Raw genomic sequence first — 23,279 nt, 5'->3', positions numbered from 1 at the left:
TTCATGAATCTCTAAAACACATAGCATCGTTCAGATTCCCAAAAATATATATGAAAGGAAGTAAAAAAAAAATACAATCGGTTTGGTATATGCCGAACAAGGTACACTTTCTCTAAAATATTCTATGAATTTCTTTTTTTCTTTTTCTTTTTGCAACAACCGTATTGGTCATACCTGCCCGTTAAGGGCTTACTAGACATTTTCCCTTTGTGTACGTGGCTATTTAGTACAGGGGGTACGGTTGGGATTCTATTCGTGAATTATTTTACATTTTCAGAATTTTGCAGTGGTCTTAATTGGTGGTATTTAATATCATATATGCTATGCTTGTTGGAGTGATGAGAGCTGGGTGTAAAATTGTACAAATTTATTTCTTTGTTACCTAGTTATGGTTTTGTTTATTAAATGAAATGTTTTGAGTACAAACACATTTTACACCAAATACATTTTCAGCATGTTGTGGCATTTGTTACTTCTTCAGCGCTCCTAACCGAGCGGGATCCTGACTAGGATAGTGCAACTGCTGCTGCTGTTGCATAGCCGGTGGAATCATGCCCTGAGAGCCTCCACTGCCACCACCTCCGCCACTTGGTCCGCCAGCCCCCGGTGGCGGCATACCAGACGGGCCTCCTTGCTGCTGTTGTGGATACATGGACGCGTAGCTCGGTGCGTTCGGTATCAACCCCGGCGGAAGCTGATGTATTTTCATTCCCGGTGGCAGCACGGCCATTTCAGACGCCTGTAGGTTGAAATAGTCCGTCGGATTCGGTGGCATCGGTAGCTGACCCGGAAGACCAGGTACGGGGTCAAAGATTCGGTTACCGCCACCACCAGGTCCGCGGGGCGTGGAGTTTTGTGCGTAAGCGGTCGATTTGGCTTGTGAATGTGCCCATTTGATCGTGAGCTTCTTACCCCCCAACACGAGCTTGTTGAAGGTTTTTTCCGCAGCCAATTCGGCCGCCGCTCGCTTGGTGTACTGCACAAAGGCGCACTGCTGGCGGGGAACCAACGATACGGAACGTATTTCTCCGTAATGATAGAAATTATCCCTTATATCTACTTCGGTAATGTGCTCGCCGAGGTTGCCCACGTACAACGTGGTGATGGTCTTGTCCTCCGGTGGTTCAAGCGTCGGAATGGAAGCGGCCCGCTTCATCAACTTATCGGCCACGGGATCGTTGCGACCGTAGTATCGGTCACGAATGTTCTGCTCCGAGAGGGGATCGTCGGGCTCGACTGGTTTGTCGTGCCGGTAGGGACATTCTTCGCCGCGCTTACACTCTCCCTTCACCCAGAACGAACAAATGTGGGGCAGGTTGCGTTTGTAATACGGTGCGGTACGTGCCAGCTTCGCAAGCATATCGCTAGCCGCCAATGATTTGCCAACTGCGCCCGCTGCAACCGTGTTATCACCGCCCGCTTTGAGCTGCGATTCAATGTTCTGGATGTAGAACTCCTTGTTGACGTCACTTTCGGGGATTTTGTCCTGAATCTTCAGTGCTGCATCGCGCACTTGTGTCGGAAGTCCGTACTCTAGGTCAAGCAGACAAGTTTGGCATACGTTTTTCAGCTTGCTGCAAGTTTGACAAATTTCCGTTTTCTTGAAGCGCATCCGAGCACCGGGGCACCATCGGAAGATCGTGAAAGGGCGTGTACAAATCTTGCATTCTTTTCCGTAGCGTTCTTTAATCTATAAAAATCAAAGAAAAAGAGGTCTTACTTTGTATGCTCTGAAGTGTGTGGACGGAGAATGAGTTACTTACCATACGCACGTAAGGATTGTCACCGAGACACGTTTGGCAGAGAATGGGAAACTCCTGAAATATCAGAAACACAACCAGGTAGAAAGAATAGTTTGGTATCGTTTGAATAGAATGGTCTCTTTCAAGTTTTTGAAGCTTACTGAATCTTCCCAATTTTGCCGATTGTAGGTGTTGGTTGTTTTGGACATAGCCATGTTGAAGCCGTATATGTGACTGGTTCACAAGATTTTTCACTTAATTCTTTTGTAACACTATTAATAGTTCCAAACACTATTACTAATTCTGCCCTAAAGCGTTGTAAAGAAAGTGCTTCTATAATTTACTTCACGATTTTCTACAAAACTATCGCAAGCATTGCTTTCGTTTACGTTTGTGATATGACAGCTAGCTAGCCCGTCACACTAGTGATGAATATTCGGAACCGCACCCATAGGTTCGAATCATGGGAGTTTTGAACGGTGTGGTTTCAGAAAATGGCGGGCAATTTGTTTTTGGAATAACCAATTGCAAACTAGTGTAATTTGGTATTTAACCGAAATGCTGTCTTAGAACGCCCATAGCGATCTTCTTGTGTTTTGTAAAAAATATTTTCTAACATCGTACGAGCTCTACTGTGGTGCCTGGAGAGGGAAATCGAGTTGAACCCAGGTTTTGCCGCAAGTCCTGAGGCTGGAACAGTTAGGGGAAATCAGGGCAATATACTCTTCTGTATTTTATAGAAAACGACCAGTTTAAAAATAATAACAGTTTTTAAAGGTAACCTAATCTGCTACCTTTAAAACCTATGAAAAAAAAATATTTTATATTTATTGTCTTTTTTAATTGTACACAATTTTTTTAATTGGGTACACAAAATTGAGTTAAAAACGAAGCTACGTGTTGTTGCTTTAAAGTTGCCAATATTATTATCCTTTTTTATAGTTTTTAAAGAATAGATAGAAGGCCACAGGACTAAATGTTGGACTATGAATTTTTTCGAAAATATTACTTCGTGCACCTTACACGTGTTTCACCCCAGCTGTGTATGCTTGGCGGGCACAAATTCAAGGAAATGTACGAGAGGACTGGCTATCCACGTTACACAAAGGGAAGAAAATCTACCAATCCCTTACCGATCAGACATGACCAGCACAGTCGTTACGCCAAGAAGAAGTACTTCAGAAATGTTTATGTAAAGCTTGGCATAAACAAATTAAAGGAAATATGTTTCAAAAACTTTTAAGTATACCAACCAATTTTTAATTTTCCTACCACCAGCGGAGCATTAAGCGTGTTTCATTGCAAACCTACTTACAAATTTGTAGGATAAACACGTTTATGCGTAGAGCTGCTTTATGATGAGCATTATCCAAGTTAGATTGCATTTGTTCTGTGTTCCGTTCTTACTTACTCAACACAATGAGAATCTCATATTGTTTCTGTTCCACGTGCTTTTAATACGTGTGAACAACGATAGCTCACTATCATGGTCTTACTGAAGTCACAATAAACCTTTGACCCATATAAGCTAAGTACACAATCTTCGCCATATGCCCATGTTTCTAGGCCGATGACCTTGCGCAGCCGATCAATGTTGGCTTCGTGAGGGACCCCACCATCGCGCAGTCAATTCCTAAACTGGAGTTTATTTTCAGTTGGCCTTTGATGAACTACAGATCGTTAAGTCACGTTGAGCCCCAGCGGAAGGACCAAGCTAGACACATTATAAAAACGCCGATTGTACCTGCCTCGTCATATCAGCCTCATGCTACTTCAAAGCATCGATTGGGAAAGATTAGGAAGGTTTTAGGTTCGTTTCATCATCATCATCATCATCGTCGTCGAATGGTATTGAAGAGGCAGGATTGCGGCGAGTACGCTAGAATGGGAAAGAAATCGCTGACAGGGGCAACCGGGGGCAACCGGATCCACCTTATTCGGTTTCGGATGGTTTCATTGAAGGCGTGCTGCGATAAGGCGAACTCCACTTGTGGGGATAACGATCTTGTAGTAGACCACACGGACCGAGGACAGGGCCAGGGTGGACGGTGAATTTCAAATTCTCTATTATTATCATAATCACCATCGACGTCATCATTTCACCCGAAGCAACGGTGGGAAGTCACATTTCGTGTCACTAAATGTGCGTGTCTCCATCGCATTGTAGCTCCGAGTACAAGTAACCACCTGATGGGGCTCGAACTTAATTTCTCCTTCGTGAAGCAGACAGGGAAAGTTTTGCCCACGCTTGGCTAATGATGTCTCGAATTGTGAACCCTTTACAAAATATGTGATATGTGTTCCCATTTGCAGGTCCCATTGCACGCAAACACAATTTTGGTTTCCGTTTTTTATCGCCCGTTTCTTTATTTGCTCGAATCTCTAGAGCGAGAAATCTATATATTTATAGAGAGAGAATGAGAGAGGCATTTGGTAATGCTGGTGTTGTGTCTAATTTATGTCGAATGTCCTATCAACCGACCTATGCCCCCTCACTTCGGGCAAAGTTTTTTTTTTCTTCTCTTAAATCGGAAATATCACCCATATTGATTGATTACTAACACACGGTTGCTTGTAGATTGAACATTGAAATTGAAATATTATTTTATATTTCGCAAATTTGCTTCGACTGCAGAATTGTGTATCGATCCTTTTTACCCATCGTTTCGTTTGCCAGCAGCATCCTTTTGTCTTGGCTTGTTTTCTGTTCTTTTTCTTTTTGTAAATCGGTTTCGTCTCGGATAGGTGTTTTAAACATTCGTTTGTTTTTCGATTTCCATCGTCCTAGGATTGTGGTTTTATCGGGTAGTGTGTGTGTAATAGGCTGGATTTTACAGGGATTTTAACTTTGCTACAACAATGCCTAGAGCTGCTACGCTACTGTTGCGCGCCCACCCGATCTCAGCATTTCCCTACTAATTTTAGTTTTCTTAACCTTTTCACCGTACCTTTTTTTAAATCAGCCCATAATGTTTCCCTGCTCCTCAAAACCCTCCCGATCACGCTATTATGTATGCCTACAGTTATATAACCCTCCCCAAGTCCATTTGTCCCATAGCTTTTTACCACATTATGTTTCACACATTGTTGCTGTTTTCGTTACGTTTATAAATTTCTTATTGCGCTCGCTCGTATAATAACTTAGTATTGCTTCCATCGATAGAAGAAATCAAAGATGAAGCCTAATATAGTAGACGAACATATATATCTATGTATAATATTTATCGTATAACAACGACCGATAAGCGGTGTTTTTCTCGGTTTTCAACATTGTTTCGCCCTACTAATGATTAACGCGGTGCAGTGTGTAATGGTTTATAGTTGACGCATTTTGCTACTGTTGTGGCTTACGCAAAATCTAGCTTAAAAAGCATCTGCTGTGCAATCGGCAAAAACAGGCACACCTACCTAGTGGCCTAGGGGTACGGAGAGGAGAGGACGTTAGATATCGGTGTGCCCTTATGTTGTGTTTGGTTTTTTTCTCGCGTTATCGCTGCCGTGATTGCGCTTGTTAACATTCCAATTAGCTTGCACCCGGAGCACACTACTCTAAAACGTCAACTAGAGGTTTCTAATGAACGATTGCTTCTGATGTCTCCCTGCACAAATTCTCACAAATCACATCGAATTCGTCACTAGAAGTAGGGTTTCATTAATCTGCAAGGGTAAAGCAGAACGACAAAGAGAGAAAGAGAGAGAAAGAGGGAGGGGAAGATATAAATTATTGCACCATTGCCAAAAAAAAAACGGTCTTCTGACAGTGCTGCTGACTGATCAATCGATCCTTATCGAAAAGATAGCGTTCGTGATTACGTTTCGTTTCTTCTTTTTTACCTTCTGATTAAATAGGGTGAATTGCTTAGACTCACCGAAAGGTTGGGGATGGGAAATGGTTCCTATTACCAAATACCTATTTACCTAACCTTTTCCCCTTACGTGTTACGCTGTTGTGAGAATAAAAGCTGCCATTTAATAACCAGAGTTGAAACAGACGTGGGACAGACGTCGGGTTGGAACGGATTCTAGTCCTTATTTTCCCTCACTTTAACTTTCTACGAAAAGTGTCCGGTCTAACAATATGCAAGTTTCGGCAGTTACTACATATACAACGAATACGCGGCGCTACCTAAAGCATCGCTCAATGGCCAATATTTTTTTTTAGTTGTTGTTTTGTTTGTGGTGATTACTCAACCAATTTGATACCGGTTGGTATCTTGCACCCGTTATCTTCGGTACAACGTTTGTGTATGACTCTTACATGGTGGATGGATTCTCGTTCAACTAACAAATGCCAATATGGGTATCAACTAATTCGCGGCTCTATGGTTGGTGGCTTTCGTCTATTTAATTTTGAGCAAAATACGCTTTATTGTGTCCTACTGGTCCGTGACCGATCGTACACTACTACTGATGAGCATCCAGCACCTCCTGAGCACCCTCGCCACCTTGGTTTTTTTTCACTTGCCTACAACACTAACGACGGTCGGGGATCGGTCGGGCATCCTTAAACCGCATCGTTGATAACCTGGCTGCGCAATATTCGAATCAGATGAACGCCGGTATCCCGCACGTCCGGCCACTGGCGTACGATGGCGATCAATGCGAGCGTGCAGAGTAGGGTCGTGAGGACACGCAGGCGCGTCTTGAGAAATGGCACAATAATCCCGGCCACCGTCGCCACCAGGAGCAGGACCACCTGCAACACGGTCAGCACGACGTTGATCAGCTTCACGACCACGGCCCGAGCGTTCGAGTTGTAGATCCCCTCCACCGTCACGTACTGCTGCTGCGAGAGCTGCTCCATCTTGGAGATGCGTGTCTGGCAGTTCTCCAGGATTTCGTTCACGTCTCGCAACCGCTCGTCGCTCTGGTACTGCACCTTCTCCTCCAGGTCGGCGATGGCTTGCTTCAGGTTTTCCCGCTCGTTCTGGTGAAGCTCGGATAGATCGTTTATTTGCTCCTCCAGTCGATCCGCACGGTACCGTTCATTCTCGAGTGCCATGGACAGCTCCGTCACGTCCTTCTGGATCAGCTCGGCACGATCGAGCCGTTCCTTCTGCTTCTGGTACTCCTCGCGCAGCTCGGCGAGGGCTTTGTAATTGACGCAACGCTGACTGCAGCTGAGCCGGTGTTTGTCCGAGCCGAGCGGTATGCTATCGCTCGTGACACTGCTGCACTCACTGTCATGCTCGCTATACTTCCCGCCGGGACCTGGGGCATGGTGCCTGTGTCCACCCGATGCCACCCCGTGCAGCTGCTGGTGATGGTGCTGGTGCTGCTGCCCTTGCGCCATCCCTCGGCGACCTTCGCTGTCGCTGGTGCTGGCGTTGTGTGGATGATGACTGTGATGTCCACCGGCAGCGCTAGAGTTGGGCGTTGTCTGCTGGCCCATCTCGGTGCTGGCGGAAACATCTATACCGGAAATGTCTCCCTCGGCCGCACTGCCAGTGTACCAGGTGGACGTGAGCTGGTTAATGTTGTCTGCACTGCCAAACTTGTTCCGTATGAGGTGGGCGAATTTGCGCGGTTTCGATATCACAGTTGCCGACAGGCCGGTCACGCCATGCCGTATGTTGCCCCCAACGTTCCGCAAACCCTGGCCGACGTCGCGCAGCATCTCTCGTGGCTGAAGAAAACTCTGCTGCTGCCCGGTTGCAGCTACCAGGTGCTGAATGTTTGATGGCAGCGTTTGGCTACCACCACCGGGCTGCGATAGTGCGGCCTGGTGCTGCTGTTGTTGCTGTTGCTGTTGCTGTAGCAATAGACCAGCGGCAGCCGCAGCCTGCTGCAACTGCGATTGCTGCTGTTGCTGTGCCTGCTGCGCCTGCTGGGCTTGCTGTTTTTGCTGCGTCTGCTGCATGTCTTTATACCGTTTGTTGTAAGACTCGAGCTTTTTCTGCAGCTGTGAGATGTTGTTGGCGCTCTTCTGGTTTTTCTTCTCGAACACCGCTTTCATTCGCTGCAATTGCTGCTTGTCCGCGTTCGCCGCCATCTTAAGATACTCGTTGACGTTCGAATCGCGCGCTTCCTGCTCCTTGCGAATCATCTCCTTGGTGCATGCAATTTTGGTTGTGATTCGATCGTACGCCAACGGTGCACTGCTCCCCCGCGAGTGTCCTTTGTGATGGGGCGCTTGCGAGGACGTTTGGCCCACCGCTCCCGGGACCATCGTGCGCTCGATCGAATCATTGCTGTGCTGCGAAATAGTCGTCAAATTACCGTCCACCTCCTCCAACAATGGTCCAACACCGGATAGATTGCCGTAGTCCACCGCCATTGTGCCCCGCATCATTTCCTCGAGACTACCTACACTAAAGCCAACTCCACTTCCACCACCGCCACCGGCCACCGTCGTACTGGCAGTAGAGGAGGAAGTGTTGCCCGTCGCAGGTGCTGTTGTTGTTGCCGTCGTAAGCGTCATTTCCATCGTCGCTGTAGTCATTTCCAGCGGTCCCCCGGACCCCGTCGTTATACTGCCCTCGCGTGCCCTCTCTCTGCTGTGCTTATCTCGTCTGCTTCCACCGGAACCTCCACCACCCCCACCACCACTGCTGTCGTTGCTGCCGAGCCGTTGCTGCCTTTGTGGATGACGTGCCGGACTGCGAATCCGCCGATAGTGGGACTCGTTCGATTCGTAATGCTGCTGCTGCTCCAGCCTACTGCGATTAGCACTACTGCTGTCGCCACAATCGAAGGTACCGCCTTCGGTCGGAAAACCAGAACCTTGATTACTGCCTTCGCGGGCCCTTGCCGCCGTCAACAAACTGGACTCCGTTGATGATGATGATGCCCCTGCTGCTGCTGCTGCTGCTGCTTGTGCCGTATCATGTAAATCCATTCGATGCGTTCAGCCGTCGCTTCCACTTTGTCGATAATTGTTCGTTCACGACACACACGCTCAACAATGTACACACACTATTACGGGTACGACGCCTGGTGCCAGCGCCCAATATTGCCCTTTCCCCGTCTGTGTCGGCGCGACGTCTGCTTCCCACACCACATCGAGACGGGAAAATTTTGCCGATTTCTATGCCTGCTAGCCTGCGTTCCTTAGGGCTTTTTACAACATTATGCTCCTTTCCCCGGGGAATAGGCGGCCGTTTTACCTGCTCTAGCAAAGGAGACCTTCCGCCCTCCTGACCATATAAATGCCTTGTCTCCGATTTTTTTTTCCTACTGTCGCCCCTTTCCGTCTTGTTGTCAATCGATGCAACGATTGCTTTGATTATCGCGCTGCTGATGAATCATTGTTACGCCCTGCGCTTTGCTTCCACTATCCCCACTTTCCTCCTTTATTATGATGCCCTTCCTTCCAGTCCATTAATTCGATTGCATACAGAATGATGCCTTGGTCGAGTGTGACTGTACGAGGCAAATTAAAGAGGCGAGGATTGGCGTACCGTGCCTATGTTTTCAATGTTGTTGTAGTACACTAAAGAATTCCATTATGCCTATAAACTTTTACAACCGATCAGAACCAGCCTGTTCGGGAATTCACTGAACGGTGAAGTTTTGCCCTCTTCTAGGGCGGATGTTCCTTCCTTCTTCGACCACTTCCTTCCCTCTAACGTTAAAAATCAATTAGACACTGGCTGCATAACTGAGATAACGAATGGAGGTACGCACTTTTTTGCACCATTTCTCAGGACCTTTTCAGATGCATCGATTGACACAGATGCATTAAAGGGGCGGCACAGTATTGTTTTCGTTTGTCGCTCTTCTTTTTTGCCTACCAAAAAATTTGCCTTCTGGGACATTCGATTGTCATCTGTCCCGCCGCCTGCAACTACCAAATGCCGATTGCGGTATCTACGTGTTGGCGTAACCTTCCGTATACAAAAGAAAAACGCATAGTTTCTTTTTTTTCTTCGCCGTACAAGTTCATGAAGGTCGCGACGGCGGCGGCAGCGGCGGTAATGAAGGCAACCTTACGCACTCTTTACGCAGCAGCCTTTTGCACTTGCAAGGAAACAAACACTTATTACACACTTCACATCCAATCTAGCAGGCAGGATTTCCGTCGCCTCTGCTGCTACCATTACTTGTTTGCATTTAGCATTTCACAGCAAACACAGTACTTGCGGTTTGCGGGATGGTCGTTTTACTTTTACCCCTTCCGCCTGCCTGCTGCCTTGTTGCTGGTTCTGGGTGGCGCCTTCCGTCGATTTGTTTGTCGATTCCAGAGGCTTGATCCGTACCTCCTTCACTCGTCGTTTTCGTAGTCATTCATGTTTGTGCCTTCGTCGTTTTTTTGTTTCTCCTCACTTCGACGGCGACTGCTGGTAGCAACCTGTGCTCAAGCAGCTGCCATATCAAGCAGTAGTGTTGAGGATAGCGTTCTGCACCTAGTGGGTTCGTTGCGGTTCCGCTGGAACGGTGCACCCAGCTCTGAATTGAAATCACTAGGGGTTATCATGAAATCGTCGTTTCGTTTTAGCGGTCGCTAAAGGTGCTCATTTGTTCATTTCAGTCGCTAAAAGTTCATTATAATGAACAAATGAGCACCCTTAGCGACGAATGAGCGCCTTTAGCGACCGCTAAAACGAAACGACGATTTCATGATAACCCCTACTGCGAGGAAAAGAGCTAACGAATGCAGGCGTGCGAAACAGAAACCTGAAACGAATTTTACAGATGACAAATTTGCCGCATGCGCATATTGGAAAACTCGATCCCTTGCCGGGCTCTATCCAATCGGATCCCATTCGACGGATAGGAATCAGATTTGATCAGCATTTCAAAACGTAGGCGAATTTGTTCTGCTGCGAATGTTGGGCGAAAAGTTGATTTCGCCCGCATGCGTGAAAATGGGCGTTTCAAGTTTTTCGTTATCTTTTATCACACCAGCATGTGCAATTGTGATTCAATCACATGGTTCGTTTGCTAACTGTGGTTACCAAAACTAAAATTAGTTAGAACGCATGTTTATGTATTTATTGGTTTATAGTAAACAAAATACCATTCGAGTCAATCAGAATGTCAGTACTTTCATATAAATGGACCGTTCATTGTAGATAAAGGGTTACCACAAACGATAACGGTATCTTTTCGTAAACTATCGATTTTGGACGGTTTGCCAAACACTTGCGCGTGGTGATGCGAAGCTGATGATGCATTTTTACCCAAAAATAGAGCGATGAAAGAGCCAATGTTATGACTCATACCATAGACATGTCTTCTTATCATCATGGCAATAAAATCAATAAAAGATACGGGAACATCAGCTCGCTTTGGTTCTGGATAATTTCATTCCCAAAAGCCTTGCACAATTTACATGATGATAGCTATGTTTACTGTTCTGCAATAATGAATGATGTGATTTAAGTGTAGTTTTTTTTAAGTACAAAAAAATTATTATTTCGTAACTATTTCCATTTGTATATTTCTAAATTCTTACAGGTTTCGCGAGGATCATTCCGTCTGGTGGAGAGTGAACTGATCGACAAATTGGATCTGCTTATAAGCGAAAATAAAGGCGATGATGAATATCGGGAACTTTTTAGCACAATGTAAGTCATGTCAGTCTTCTGGGGCCGTTAATAAAAATGCATTTACTAACCATATCATCACCATCCGTTAAGTAGGAATTTTATGTTCTGTCAGTTAATTTGTTTACCGTATGCAATTATGATTTCATTAAAGGTTTCTTTCATACCCTTCAACTTTACTACAAAATTATCTATTGTGACTAACGCTATAACGCTTTCTTTTTGTTTAATGCAACATTAACAATTTAAAAAAATAAACCGGTCATCATGCTCATCCACATCATTGTGAATCATCGCCGTCGTTTGCTGCTCCATTGTTCTACAAATGCGTCCCTATCGTGTTTCTTCTCCTGTCTTGTGCATGTCCATACTGATAATAACTACACATGAACACTCTCGTCCACCAAAAAACCGTAGGGAGCAACTGTGTTTAGCGTAAGTTTTCATTAGTGGCTCTAAAACGTTTCCCGATGCATACTGTACTGCTTTCGCTGTCCGTCGATGCAACCACGAAAAAAGGCTAATTGGTTATTGCTCTCTTGTCCTTCCTATCTTGCATTGATTCTCTGTGGCGGCGTGAAAAACGTAAAGCCTGTTGGAACGCGTGCAAACCGAGAACCCCTCGTGGCGCGAGTCTGGTATCGCGTTCATTTCCTCCGTCACGAGGCTGCTGGAGCGGCTGCTTGACTACCGCAGTGTGATGCAGGGCGACGAGAACCGGGACAAACGTATGACCTGCACGGTCAATCTGCTCAACTTCTACAACGACGAGATTAATCGCAAGGAAATGTACGTCCGGTACATCTACAAGCTGCTCGATCTGCACCTGGGCGCTGAGAACTACGTCGAGGCAGGGCTAACGTTGAAGCTGTACGCCGATATGCTGTCCTGGGACAGCGAACACATTTCCGATGAATCCAATGGCCCGCGAGAGTGGGAGCAGAAGGAGAAGAGCTACAAAAATGTATGTAACCAAAACGAAAACACAATTATGCCTCAAGCACCTTTAACCACGGTTCTTCCTTCTTCAACTACGAAACATCTTTTTTCCAGATCATATGCTACTTCGATAAGGGAAAATGCTGGGAGAAAGGCATCCCACTGTGCAAGGAGTTGGCAATGTTTTACGAACGCAAACGCTTCGACTACAATCGGCTCAGCGAAATGCTGATGGAGGAGGCCAGATTTTTCCAAAACATTCTGACACAGCTGCGCCCGGAACCGGAATATTTCCGTGTCGGATACTATGGCACCGGTTTTCCTTCGTTCGTCCGGGTAGGTAGAAGGACATGCTAGGAACAATTCTAATAGTTTAATTCATTCTGTGTCAAGAAAAGAATCATTTTTTGCAGAAGCATGATTATCAATTAGCTGCAATGTACTCATTAGGAAAACTAGGTTACTTAAAATACATCCAATCACAAATGCTTTAATTTATAATCAAATTGTATCGATCACCTTTAAACAAAGAACATTTTCACAGTTGAAAAGTACGCTCAATAATAGAGAAAACAATTACACAAACATTTCAACAAAATTTGATCTCCAGACTTTGTATGGGTTTGTTATTCGAGATAAAGCTAAGTTGTGTTTAAATTTTTTTCGATAAATATAAATTTTGTACCCATGATAAAATTGCTTAAGCTAAAAAAAATATGCTTGAAAAAATGAAATAGTTAATTTGAAAAATTGTTTCAAACCAAACAAAAACACAAAATGCTGAGAAAAACGAAATCTAATAGCTAAAACTGTATAACTGTGTAATATCGTTAAAACATCCAAATTTAAACAGGGAGAAGAAGAATTTCTTTAACAGTAGAACTAAATTTTGTTTTTAACAACCTGCACGAAACTGTTGTCTGCATGTCTAAAGATGTACAATTCAACTCATCTTCCGCAGAACAAGCAATTCATTTACCGTGGCCTAGAGTACGAACGCATTGGCGCGTTCATACAGCGCCTGCAGACCGAGTTTCCCACCGCCCAGATACTGGACAAGAAGCAGTACCCACCGGACAGTTCGATCTTGAACTCGCCCGAGCAGCGCTTCCACGCGGTCAACGTGCGCCCGATTCCCGACCCGTACCATCTGAAGAGCGCCAAGGTGACCGTGCCGGAGAAGATTTCCAAGTACTACGAAGTAAACGACGTAACTCGCTTCCAGTACGATCGTCCGGTGCACAAGGGTACGGTGGATAAGGATAACGAGTTCAAGTCGCTATGGATCGTTCGGACGATTTACGAGACGGCGCAACCGTTGCCGGGTATTTTGCGGTGGTTGGAAGTGAGCAAAACGTAAGTGTGATATGCTGGGAAGGGTCGTTATAAGATTTTAATGAGTTTTTTTTTGTCTCACACTAACTTGCAGCTCCGAGCACGAGTTAACACCGGTTGAGTTTGCCTGCGAAACGATCGCCAACGTGAACAAGGAACTGTCCGATTTGATCGTTCAGTATCGGCTCGATCCGAAGCGCAATCTGAACCCGTTCACCATGCGCATCCAGGGTTCGGTCGATGCGAACGTCAACGGAGGCTTCAGCAAGTATCAGGACGCATTCTTTTCGGAGCGTTTCGCCAAGTCGACCGAAGGGCGCGACCAGAGCGTCCACGTGCAGCGTCTCAAGCGCTTGATCTACGAGCAGATGCAGATCCTCCGTCAGGCGCTCGAGCTCCATCGAAGTCTCGCCTCGGAGCAGGTGCTCCCGCTGCACAATCGCCTCTCGGAGGCATTCCACGAGCTCGAAAAGAGCACGGCCGAGTGGAAGACAAACATAAACATTCCAACGAAACCCCTACCCCCGCTGCCGATCGGGCAGCAATCGACCGGCACGTCGACCGGTTCGTCGCACTATCAGTCGGTTGGGCCGTCCAATGGACGACTGCCATCGAACGGTGGACAGGAAATGGTCTACTTTCCGGAGGACTACGACGGAACGTACATGTCGGTGACCAAGAAAGGCCTCTCGTTGTCGGGCATCGTGCCGATAGGTACCCTCAATGCATCAGCCATGGTTCCGCAGATTCCTCCGCGTGACAGTACCGGTGGCCTGCCGGCGGTATGTTCACCAACCGCCCCTCCATTACCACCGCGTGGCCATACACCCGACAAGCGTAGCTCCAATCCGATGCCATTCACCGAGTACGTCGAGCAACAGCAACAAAACCAACATCAACAGCAGCAGCCGCAACAGGGACAAACACTACCGGGGAAGGGTCGGCAGAAAAAGTACTCGCTGTATGAAATTTCACTCAACGATAGCGGCAACTACGGCAGCCCGAGACCGCTAACCGAGTTCCGGCAGGGGTTTAACAGAGATTCGGGCATTTCCACCAGCACGCAGGAGTTGAACAACCTGAACGTCGGAGAAGCTGCGGCCCACTATCATCACCCAGTCGCCGTGCCCCCACCCCCGGAAACCAACAGCACCACGGCAACATCGACGCCCCACGACGACTACAACATCAGCGCTAATGGGAACACGCTGCAGGCATCGCTAACCCGGGAGTCACCGATCCTGCGGGGACATCAGAAGACCAACTCCAATCCCGAGGCGTACCAATGCATTACGCCAATGGCGCAAACTAGGTCACCCACGGCTAAACCTCCACCACCTCCGATTCCGCCGAAATCGGCCACACTCCATCACCAGCACTCCCTTCCGGCCATGATTCATCACAATAACAGCAGCAGCAGCAGCAACAACAACATCAATAACAACGCTTCCGTTCATTTCTACCAGCACCAACCCCCGCCGCACCACCACCAGCACCAACCCCCGCACCACCACCATCATCACCAGCGCAATCAGTCCCTAAACCTAAGCACCAACAGTTCGTCCGATGGGGAGCAGCTGAGCCTGAACGACATCAGCCCGGCCCCGCCACCGATGTTCAACGACAACTTTAGCGATTCGTTCAGCGACGACGGTGACAATCCGGTGGTAGCATTGGTGGCACCACCTCAGATACCGAAGCTCAGGGATCAAAGTCCCGGACGTAGTGGACCTTCCTCGGCCGCTGCTGCTGCCGGTGGTGGTGTGGGGTTCCTGATGAACGGTGGTGGTGCGTCCGGTGAGGTGCTGGAAATGGGTTCCATTACGACGACCACCACCACGACGACCATCATTTCGCTGCGGCGTGACGATGAGGATGAAATATTCTACTAAACTCTTTTCCCCTGTGGTCCTGGTTAAGGTGACCAAGCCCCCGCCAAAGTGGGGAATGGGAAAAGAGCGAACGTGAAAAAAAACCACACTACAACATTACACATACCAACGATAATTACATTCAGGAAAGTGTTTTACGAAGCATGAGGAGAAGAATAGCATGAAGCAGCGGGGAAAGGGCCGAATAGAAGACTAAGAAACAGTTATACTATATTACACAAGCATACATATTTGCTCTATTTACATTTACAAATAAAAATATACACTCAAGACGTACGCGGTTATATACATTACCTAAAGCGCATACCGATTTCGCTACCGTAACAAATTCCATACAAAATATACCTCTATGCATGCGTACTCTTTTTTTTTCTGATAGCGATAAACACAATTGACGAAACGCTAGAAGAGCGCGTGTGTGCGGAAAGCGCGTCTAATTTTTAGTGTGTGTTTAGCATACGAGTGAAACTTTTTTGCCAAATATTTTAACTACAAATGAAGCAGGAGTCCAAGTGTCCCCAAAAGGTGTCACCACTCGAGAACAAGGGTGAACTAGGTGAAGAGAAGCCAAACGAATATTAAAAAAAGCAACATAATAATAATAATAACACAAACAGATAAAACAGTCATATGAAAACGAATATACTCTAGCATAAAAACTTTACGATAAATAATGTATCTCGTATCTAAGCAACGGGAAGCGAAGGTGGCTTCGGCGTAAGCTAACGGATTTCAACGATTGGAAAATACAAGCATATTCCGCACTTTGGATCGCAGGAAGGGAAGGGGGCAATGCAGAGCGAGATTATTCAACTGGAAGTGGAACGTTCTGTGGAAAAGATTTGTATTAAAAAAAAACAAGAAAAGAAATGAAAAAAAAAACAAAAACGGCAATCACAAAACCCCCGTTTACCCCTCGGTATTAATTATCTCTATTCGACTCGTTCCTATTTCCATATTCCAAATTTTGACAAATGAAATAAAATATTAAAAACAAAATACTGAAACAAACTAGTCAGTGGAGTAAGATAAACGCGCAAACACACGGCATGAGATAACGACGGTCGTTAGCAAAGGAAATGGAAAACGCAGGAAAGCGAATCTCACTCTGGATGCGAATTGCTGGAAAACGATCAGATCTTTTAGTTTGTATGTTTGAACGTGTGTGTGTGTGCTTGTATGTGCCCCAAAAGGCAATGATGTACTGGGCGGTATTTCGAAGAAGGTTTTGTCCGGTGTGCTTGTGTCGCTTGTGTGTCGCTCTGAGGACCCAGACTATTGCATGGGAATGCAAGTAGAAGATATACCATAAATAAATAAATAAAGATAAAAAACAGAATTAAAGTCGTGGGTTTTGTTTTCGTCGAACATCGAAAGAAAACCACATTAAAAAAAATGCGTGCACACTTATTTTAGTTTGTATTATATTTATCCTGAACACACAGTGTTTTTTTTTTAATTTGAATAATTTGTCATCAATTTTGATGAAACTAGGTTTATAAAAGTATATTGCTTTAACAAAACCTAATAGTCATCTAACATCCTTTATGTACTCAAGGTTAGTATTTAATCTGTAAAGCTTACTCATTTTAAAATGGGACTTTATGGAATTAATTAATGAAAAAAATTATAAAAATTAGGATGGTTGATCAACTTAAGCATTATGTTTTCCAAATTTCTCTCCGTGAGAAAACAGGAATTTGTTAAACATTATTTTACTAGTTACTCTTTGCTTTCCATTTTTCTTCGGAGTCAGCTTCCACAAGAAGCATGAAATATTTAAAAACATATTTTTGTGCTAAATGAGCTAAGCACTAAGAGCAGTAAATAAAATAAACATATTGCGTTTTTTACACTGTTACTTTTATTTCAACAAAAATACATCTGCTGTTAATTATATTTTTCGTTTATTACTCTCACTGCAACGGTTCCACTTTTTCCTGTTTTGTGTGTTTCGTATGATTTTTCGTTCACTAAGTTTAGTTCGTTTTAGTTTGCTTTCGGTATGTTTTGATTTTCGATTCCATGCTGGCCTGTGTTCACGTTCTTCCAAATCCCTATCGCTGCAACAACGTATGTTTTAATATTGTTTTTCGGTTTCGTTCACGTTTGCAACGGGGATCCTGTTTCCAAACGCGGAACTAGTTTAGTGGAAAAAAGGAAAAAAAATATTCTTTTTTGTTTTGTTATACGTAAATTGAGGAAATTCTGAAAAAACGACGCCTTTCCATACGCAAATTCAATATAACGACACTCCGGAGAAACGACGGTCGCTGGTTTCTATCAGAATTTCTTCGTAACAGGCAGAATCCTTTGACAACCGGTAAGAAATAGATAAGCCTATTATTACGCGACCGAAATGCGTGCAATGGTGAAAAGTTTTAACACAGCTACGACTAACAATACCAACAGGACTGACTCAAAACTAGACGCAGGCGACACAGAACCATACCAAAGAAAAAAAGGGGCAATGTGTCCAAACTTGTCCTTCTTTTGCCTATTACATATATTTTTATTTATATATAGTATTGCAACCGTTGATTGACCCAATATCAGTAAGTCTCTTCTGCGTCCCGTTCGTTTTGCTTTAACTACTCCAATTTGATTTAAACTTGCTACATCACTAAATACAATTGTAAAGAATGTATATTTTTACACGTTTTACCTCTTTCTGGTAGATTGTGAAGAGCCTTCTAGAATGATTTCTTTTATCTTTTCCTGTAGTCGTCACTTTTTCACAAATCTTTAAAACAACATCTCAATGCAACCGCTGCTGCTTACAGTTTACACAACTTTGACACTCTCGATCTCGTGCTTTCCTTTTTGTTTGTCCACTTTAGTTTACTACTCGCCTCGGGATATGTAAGTTTTATCGTGCAAAATGTTTTACCTTGTTTTACTTTTCAGTGTTCCGCTGCATTCATTTTTTCTGGCTTTGTCCCCCGACACTATCACACTCTTGTACTCCCTTATTATCTTACCGCATTTTTCTCGCATTTTCATATCCTGTGCATTATTTTACGCATACGCACCCCCTCTGTTCTTTTATCTTATTGTCGTTGCGCGTTCGTTTGCTGTTCGACCGATATCTTTTCCAACGTTTGTTCAGACAAATTAAACTGAGTTTGTTTTTCTTTTTCGTAACATTTTTCCGTAATTGATCTCTATGTAAATAGGTTTCGAACGTTTAAAAAATCCGAGTGCACAACGGGGGTGGAAGGGTTGTCTCTCCCTTTCTCGTGCGGGAATAGCACCGCTTTCATACGTATTGCTTACTTAAACTAGCACTTTTGGGCGCACAAAAAACGTAACTAACTAACGTGCAGAGGTTAACAGAGGTGAAACAAAAAAAAAACAAAAAACATCTCTAACAGGGTTTGTCACATCGTGTAACACGTGTTTCGTCTCACCTCACCCTTCTGGAAGCAGTATGGTGTGTGTGTGTATGTGTGCATTTTTGTTTGTTTGTTATAATATACTTTACAATCAATTTAATAAACTCGCGCGATATTCTAGATAGAATGTGTTTATATGGGAAACATGGTAAACAAAAATGGTATAAAGAAAAAATAAACAAGCATTGGTAGAATTAAAGCAAATTAAAACATCCATAAATTGATTTAACAAATAAAAACACCGAAAACGTTAAACCGAAAAACGAAAAGAAATAATAATAATCATTGTAACGATCGTGCAATACATGTTGGACAGCTCATGATGTTGTCTCTTATTGCGCCAAACGTGTAAACGCTACACAAGCTGGAAGAGAGTAGAAACAACAGTGCACAATGTTAAACTAGATAAAGAAATAGTTTAATAACTTGTTTAACTGAGCCCTAAGGGGGTCCCCGCCACCGATAATATCCCACTATTGTATTGCTAAAAGTTTGCCAGCTGGAAATGGAACAAATAACAGGCGAACAGTAGAAAAAAACGCACTCATATCGCGTCCATACCGTGCGTCCGTGAGACTTTCTTATGTTTTCAATGTTACTTGTGTCATACTTGCGTATTTGCATTTTCTTCCCCAACGTTGGTTGGCTCTTATTTTGAGGGAGAATCAAAAACAATAACCATGGGTTGCAATTTCATCTGCATTCATCCCGCAAAGTGCGCTGCCTACTACCATCCGTACTAATCTGTCTATATAGTATTTACACGGGGGGTTTGTGTGTACGTATGTGGATCGGTCTTGGAGCGATCTCTTCGATCTTTTTCCTTCGTCAAAGCTTGTAAAAAGTCTTTATGCACCTGTGATCCTTCCGTAAGGATTGTTTTTCTGTTCTACTTTACTTTTCCCTCTGTCACAGCAGCTTCTCATTCCCGGATGTCCTTACTTTATATTCGCGTTGTTTTTTTTTTGTCTTCATTTTCTCCACCATTTAATTGCGGGCCATAGCCTACATGGACCGTATACTTTCTCGCTTGCTCGTGTTTAGTATGTTTTGTGCAAAACTTCAACCAGATACACTTACGTAATAACACGCACATGCACAAACCAACCACACAAAATCACTTCACACACATAGAAAGGGTATGCAAGATATCCCGTTTGCGTTTGCAAAAAATTCCTCACAGCGGCATGAGGAACACAACACTTAATTTCCATTTTTTTTTTATTTAGTTTGTTATACCCTGTTTATATCGTTTGTTTGTTGCATGAATTATAGGGTGTATAAAAGATTGTATTTGTCTTACGCGGTCACCGAAATTCGCCAGAACGCCGCGTAAACTGGTTAGGCCCACGTGTATAAAAATAGATGTAGAAAAGGAAAATAGAAAAATGGTGGAATGATTAAAAAATGACAAACCAAACCGTGGCCAAGGAACTACACCGTTTCCGGGGAGAGTTGACAATTTCAAAGGAACAGGACGTGGGGCACATGGGCCAGTCGATCGAGTTCATGAGGAAACTGATTATTTATGATGCCCCTTTTCCCGTCCATTGGTGAAAATTCACTCACAGTAACGTTTGTTTTTGAGTGTGTAGTTGGTGTGTTGTTTGTGTGGCAGAAAAGAGTTTAAAATACTGATAGTTTCTGTGTTTGCTCGGTAAATGTTTTGCTGGTTTTCAGTTCCATTATTCATTCTACCTTTTGCTATCTAAATGACTAATATTTTTCTCCGTGTTTTTCTTGTTTCGTTTGCCTCCTGTTGAAAGTTTTACGAACAATAATATCTTTCTTCTTCTTTATCTTTCTTACTAAACATGTAGGCCGCATTGGTGGTTTTGGATGAGGGAGAGTGGGTGGATAGTTGTAGGGATGGTTGTTTCTTGGTGGGAAATTTTGGCGGTTTTGGCAAAACACGGTACCCGTGAAGGAGATGCAGTTCAGTTTGCCGGATCGGGGAAAATTGGAAATCGATCCATCGCTCTCGCCGAACCTCCTCGCCACCGAAGGAAAAGGTGGGATAGCTGTGGGGTTGGTCGATGCTGGTGGAAATATGGATTGTGTTAGTTTTCTACTTTCGCACCCAATATTGGTGGGTGTTTCCTCGGAGGTGCGCTCGGTGTTAGTAACAGGAAGCGACCGAAGCCCTTCCCGGGCCGGCGTACGATCATTGGAACGCTCCGAACGCTCCGAATGCGTTGCCACCGTTGGACGAAGGGCCGGTGGTGGTACTGTTCCCGTTCAGGAAGGCACCGGACCCCGCACCCATCAGCAAACCTCCGGCCGCCGGTTGTGGCTGCGCGACCGGGCTCATCATGAAACCGGGGGCGCCCATACCCGGGCCCAGTCCGGCACCGAAGGGCGATGTGGCCGGGCTCAGCGGTGACATCGGGCCCATCGACGGCTGCTGCCCATGGACCGGGCTCGAGTTAATGCTCTTCAGTTGGTTCATCGAGGGCGCGTTAGACGCTCCGCCAGGGCCGGTTCCTGGGCGGCCACCTTTTGGACCGTTGCCGAGCAGATTGTCCAGGTCGATGTTGATATTGCCGGCATTTTTCCAAGTCGTTCCGACGTTTGCAGCCGCCTGCTGTTGCTGCTGCTGGCCCGGCAACAGGGATTGATTGTTGTTGCTAGCGTTTGCGTTGGCCGCCATAAGGGGTGTTGGCTGCAGCAAACCACCGTTGTCCATCGGAGAGAACAGTGCCGCTGAAAAAAGGGAAAACGGTTAGATTGGTTTACTAACAACGCAATTAATAGGGGGTGAAAATGGAGTCGCACAACATTCATGATGTAATCGGTATTAACCCTTAAAGGTGTTTGATTGAGCATCAAGTGGGAGGAAAAACAAATTTGTGCAAGCAACATTTATTCGGGATTTGTTATTGGATTCAGTTTTATTCAAGCATTCTTAAACGATTAAAATATGAACAAAATCAATATGAAAAATACTTAATTGTGTAATCAAGTTTTTTATTGTTTAACAACCCTAGACCTTATGTAATGTAATATAATATTTGTACCAATAAAGAAATCCACAGTTCAAACTTTTTTTTAAGCCAACCCGGTAATTATTAAATAATTGCAGCGAAACTGGTGTTAATGAATATTATTTGAATTGTTCCAATGGTAAACATTTTTAAATGAAAAACGGACTAAAACGAGAAAAGTAAGAATGCTAGGCAGTCTATCTTCTTCGGGATGGTCAAGAATATTCAAATCAATTCCAAGTTGAATGCGTTAGAACTATATGTGATCGTAAGCAAATGGTGTATTGAAGAATTAAACCAAGCCCAATTAATGCATTGCCATTTTTTCGAATCTTTGCAACGTTAGGCGAACCTTGACCGTTCCTGTGAAGTGACGAACCAAGAAGCATGATATGTAAAACGGCGACATTCCAACAGGACACATTTTCCTTCCTGTACTCTGGGGTTTGTCTTTCGTTTCATTCGTCCTCGGCAAAGGTCACAGGAGCTCGATGGGATTGCCATGTGGTGACCACCATACATACACACACACCACCTGGTGCTTCGGGCTTTTATGCGCAAAACCTGACCTATGTTGTGGGCCTTGGCTTCCCAAGGCGAGACTGTACACGCTCTCAGCGCAGCGGGTGACACAAGACGGAACATGCAAAAGGATTTTGCTTCCTTCCGCCACGTAAGAAGGATGAAATGGGTGGGTGGGCGAAGTGTATAAAAACGCTCGCGTCTCCATGCTGTCGATGCAATTCGGTATCGGGTAGCGGTGCGATTGCGGCTGATCGTGTTCAGTTCAGGATAGACTTTATATCGTGCCGGTGGATTAGTTGTTCCCGATCGCAGTAAACGATGAGCCACCGTTCCCTTGCAACGCTTACGACGGCGAACAGCGCCAGTGTGCTGTGTGGGGTATTGCTTGTGCTGCCCGTGGCACTTCTTTCGGCCAGCTTTGTGTCCGCCCAGCACAACCAGGCTGACGAGACGTGTGAAACGCTACCGTCGGAGATACATCTCATCAAAGGTGAGTGTATGTGAGTGGCCCCGTCGCGGGCTTGCTGCTTCCGTTGGTAACCAAAGCTTTGCCTTCCGCCGTACGCAGAGGAATACGACGAGCTGGGGCGGCTGTACCGGACCTGTAACGGCGATGTCACGGTGAACAAATGCGAGGGCAAGTGCAACAGTCAGGTGCAACCGTCGGTCATCACGGCGACCGGTTTCCTGAAGGAGTGCTATTGCTGCCGGGAGTCGTTCCTCCGCGAACGGCAGCTCCAACTCACGCATTGCTATGACCCGGACGGCGTGCGTATGACCGACCACGAGTCGGCCACGATGGAGATCCGGCTGAAAGAACCAGTGGACTGCAAGTGCTTCAAGTGTGGTGAGATGGTTCGTTAACGTGCGACCCGCCCCATCACGTAGTTTCCTAACGACTACCGGTAAGAAGATCATACACCAATAGCACACTCACACGCACTCGCAAAAAAGCCCTTCAGATCGCACCCTGTTTGAA

At 45.1% G+C, this 23,279-nt stretch overlaps 4 protein-coding genes across 5 annotated transcripts in view; 2 read left to right on the top strand and 2 right to left on the bottom strand.

Annotated features, from left to right (window-relative positions):
- LOC131258751 (dedicator of cytokinesis protein 3) overlaps nucleotides 1-16,334 on the top strand; it is a 61,220-nt gene extending 44,886 nt beyond the window's left edge. Inside the window, exons 6-11 of the mRNA XM_058260129.1 lie at nucleotides 11,142-11,251; nucleotides 11,648-11,665; nucleotides 11,822-12,194; nucleotides 12,284-12,505; nucleotides 13,131-13,525; nucleotides 13,599-16,334. Coding sequence (XP_058116112.1) covers nucleotides 11,142-11,251; nucleotides 11,648-11,665; nucleotides 11,822-12,194; nucleotides 12,284-12,505; nucleotides 13,131-13,525; nucleotides 13,599-15,396 — 2,916 coding nt within the window. The 3' untranslated portion in view covers nucleotides 15,397-16,334. The remainder of the gene's footprint in view (nucleotides 1-11,141; nucleotides 11,252-11,647; nucleotides 11,666-11,821; nucleotides 12,195-12,283; nucleotides 12,506-13,130; nucleotides 13,526-13,598) is intronic.
- On the bottom strand, nucleotides 373-2,133 carry LOC131258754 (pre-mRNA-splicing factor RBM22). The gene is made up of 3 exons (XM_058260134.1): nucleotides 1,904-2,133; nucleotides 1,764-1,817; nucleotides 373-1,690 (listed from the first exon to the last, which is right to left on the bottom strand). Exons 1-3 carry the CDS (start codon nucleotides 1,955-1,957, stop codon nucleotides 470-472), a joined length of 1,329 nt encoding a protein of 442 aa, XP_058116117.1. The 5' UTR covers nucleotides 1,958-2,133; the 3' UTR covers nucleotides 373-469.
- Nucleotides 4,169-10,026, bottom strand: LOC131258753 (transmembrane and coiled-coil domains protein 2). Of its 2 annotated transcripts, XM_058260133.1 has the most exons (4): nucleotides 7,567-10,026; nucleotides 7,153-7,368; nucleotides 7,031-7,057; nucleotides 4,169-6,999 (listed from the first exon to the last, which is right to left on the bottom strand). In XM_058260133.1, the coding sequence occupies exons 1-4, from the start codon at nucleotides 8,578-8,580 to the stop codon at nucleotides 6,247-6,249; spliced, it is 2,010 nt and encodes a 669-aa protein (XP_058116116.1). In that variant the 5' UTR covers nucleotides 8,581-10,026; the 3' UTR covers nucleotides 4,169-6,246. The 2 variants fall into 2 exon arrangements, with proteins under 2 accessions (XP_058116116.1, XP_058116115.1); XM_058260132.1 differs by having other exon boundaries at nucleotides 4,169-10,026.
- Nucleotides 16,335-22,618: 6,284 nt separating the features above from the next.
- LOC131261330 (partner of bursicon) lies at nucleotides 22,619-23,164 on the top strand. The gene is made up of 2 exons (XM_058263342.1): nucleotides 22,619-22,790; nucleotides 22,869-23,164. Exons 1-2 carry the CDS (start codon nucleotides 22,619-22,621, stop codon nucleotides 23,162-23,164), a joined length of 468 nt encoding a protein of 155 aa, XP_058119325.1.
- Nucleotides 23,165-23,279: the final 115 nt, after the last annotated feature.

This window comes from Anopheles coustani, chromosome 3 (genome assembly GCF_943734705.1).
Source record: "Anopheles coustani chromosome 3, idAnoCousDA_361_x.2, whole genome shotgun sequence".
NCBI classification, from domain to species: domain Eukaryota; kingdom Metazoa; phylum Arthropoda; class Insecta; order Diptera; family Culicidae; genus Anopheles; species Anopheles coustani.
The sequence above is the reverse complement of the archived record's forward strand: the minus strand, read 5'-3'. Positions and strand labels throughout refer to the sequence as shown.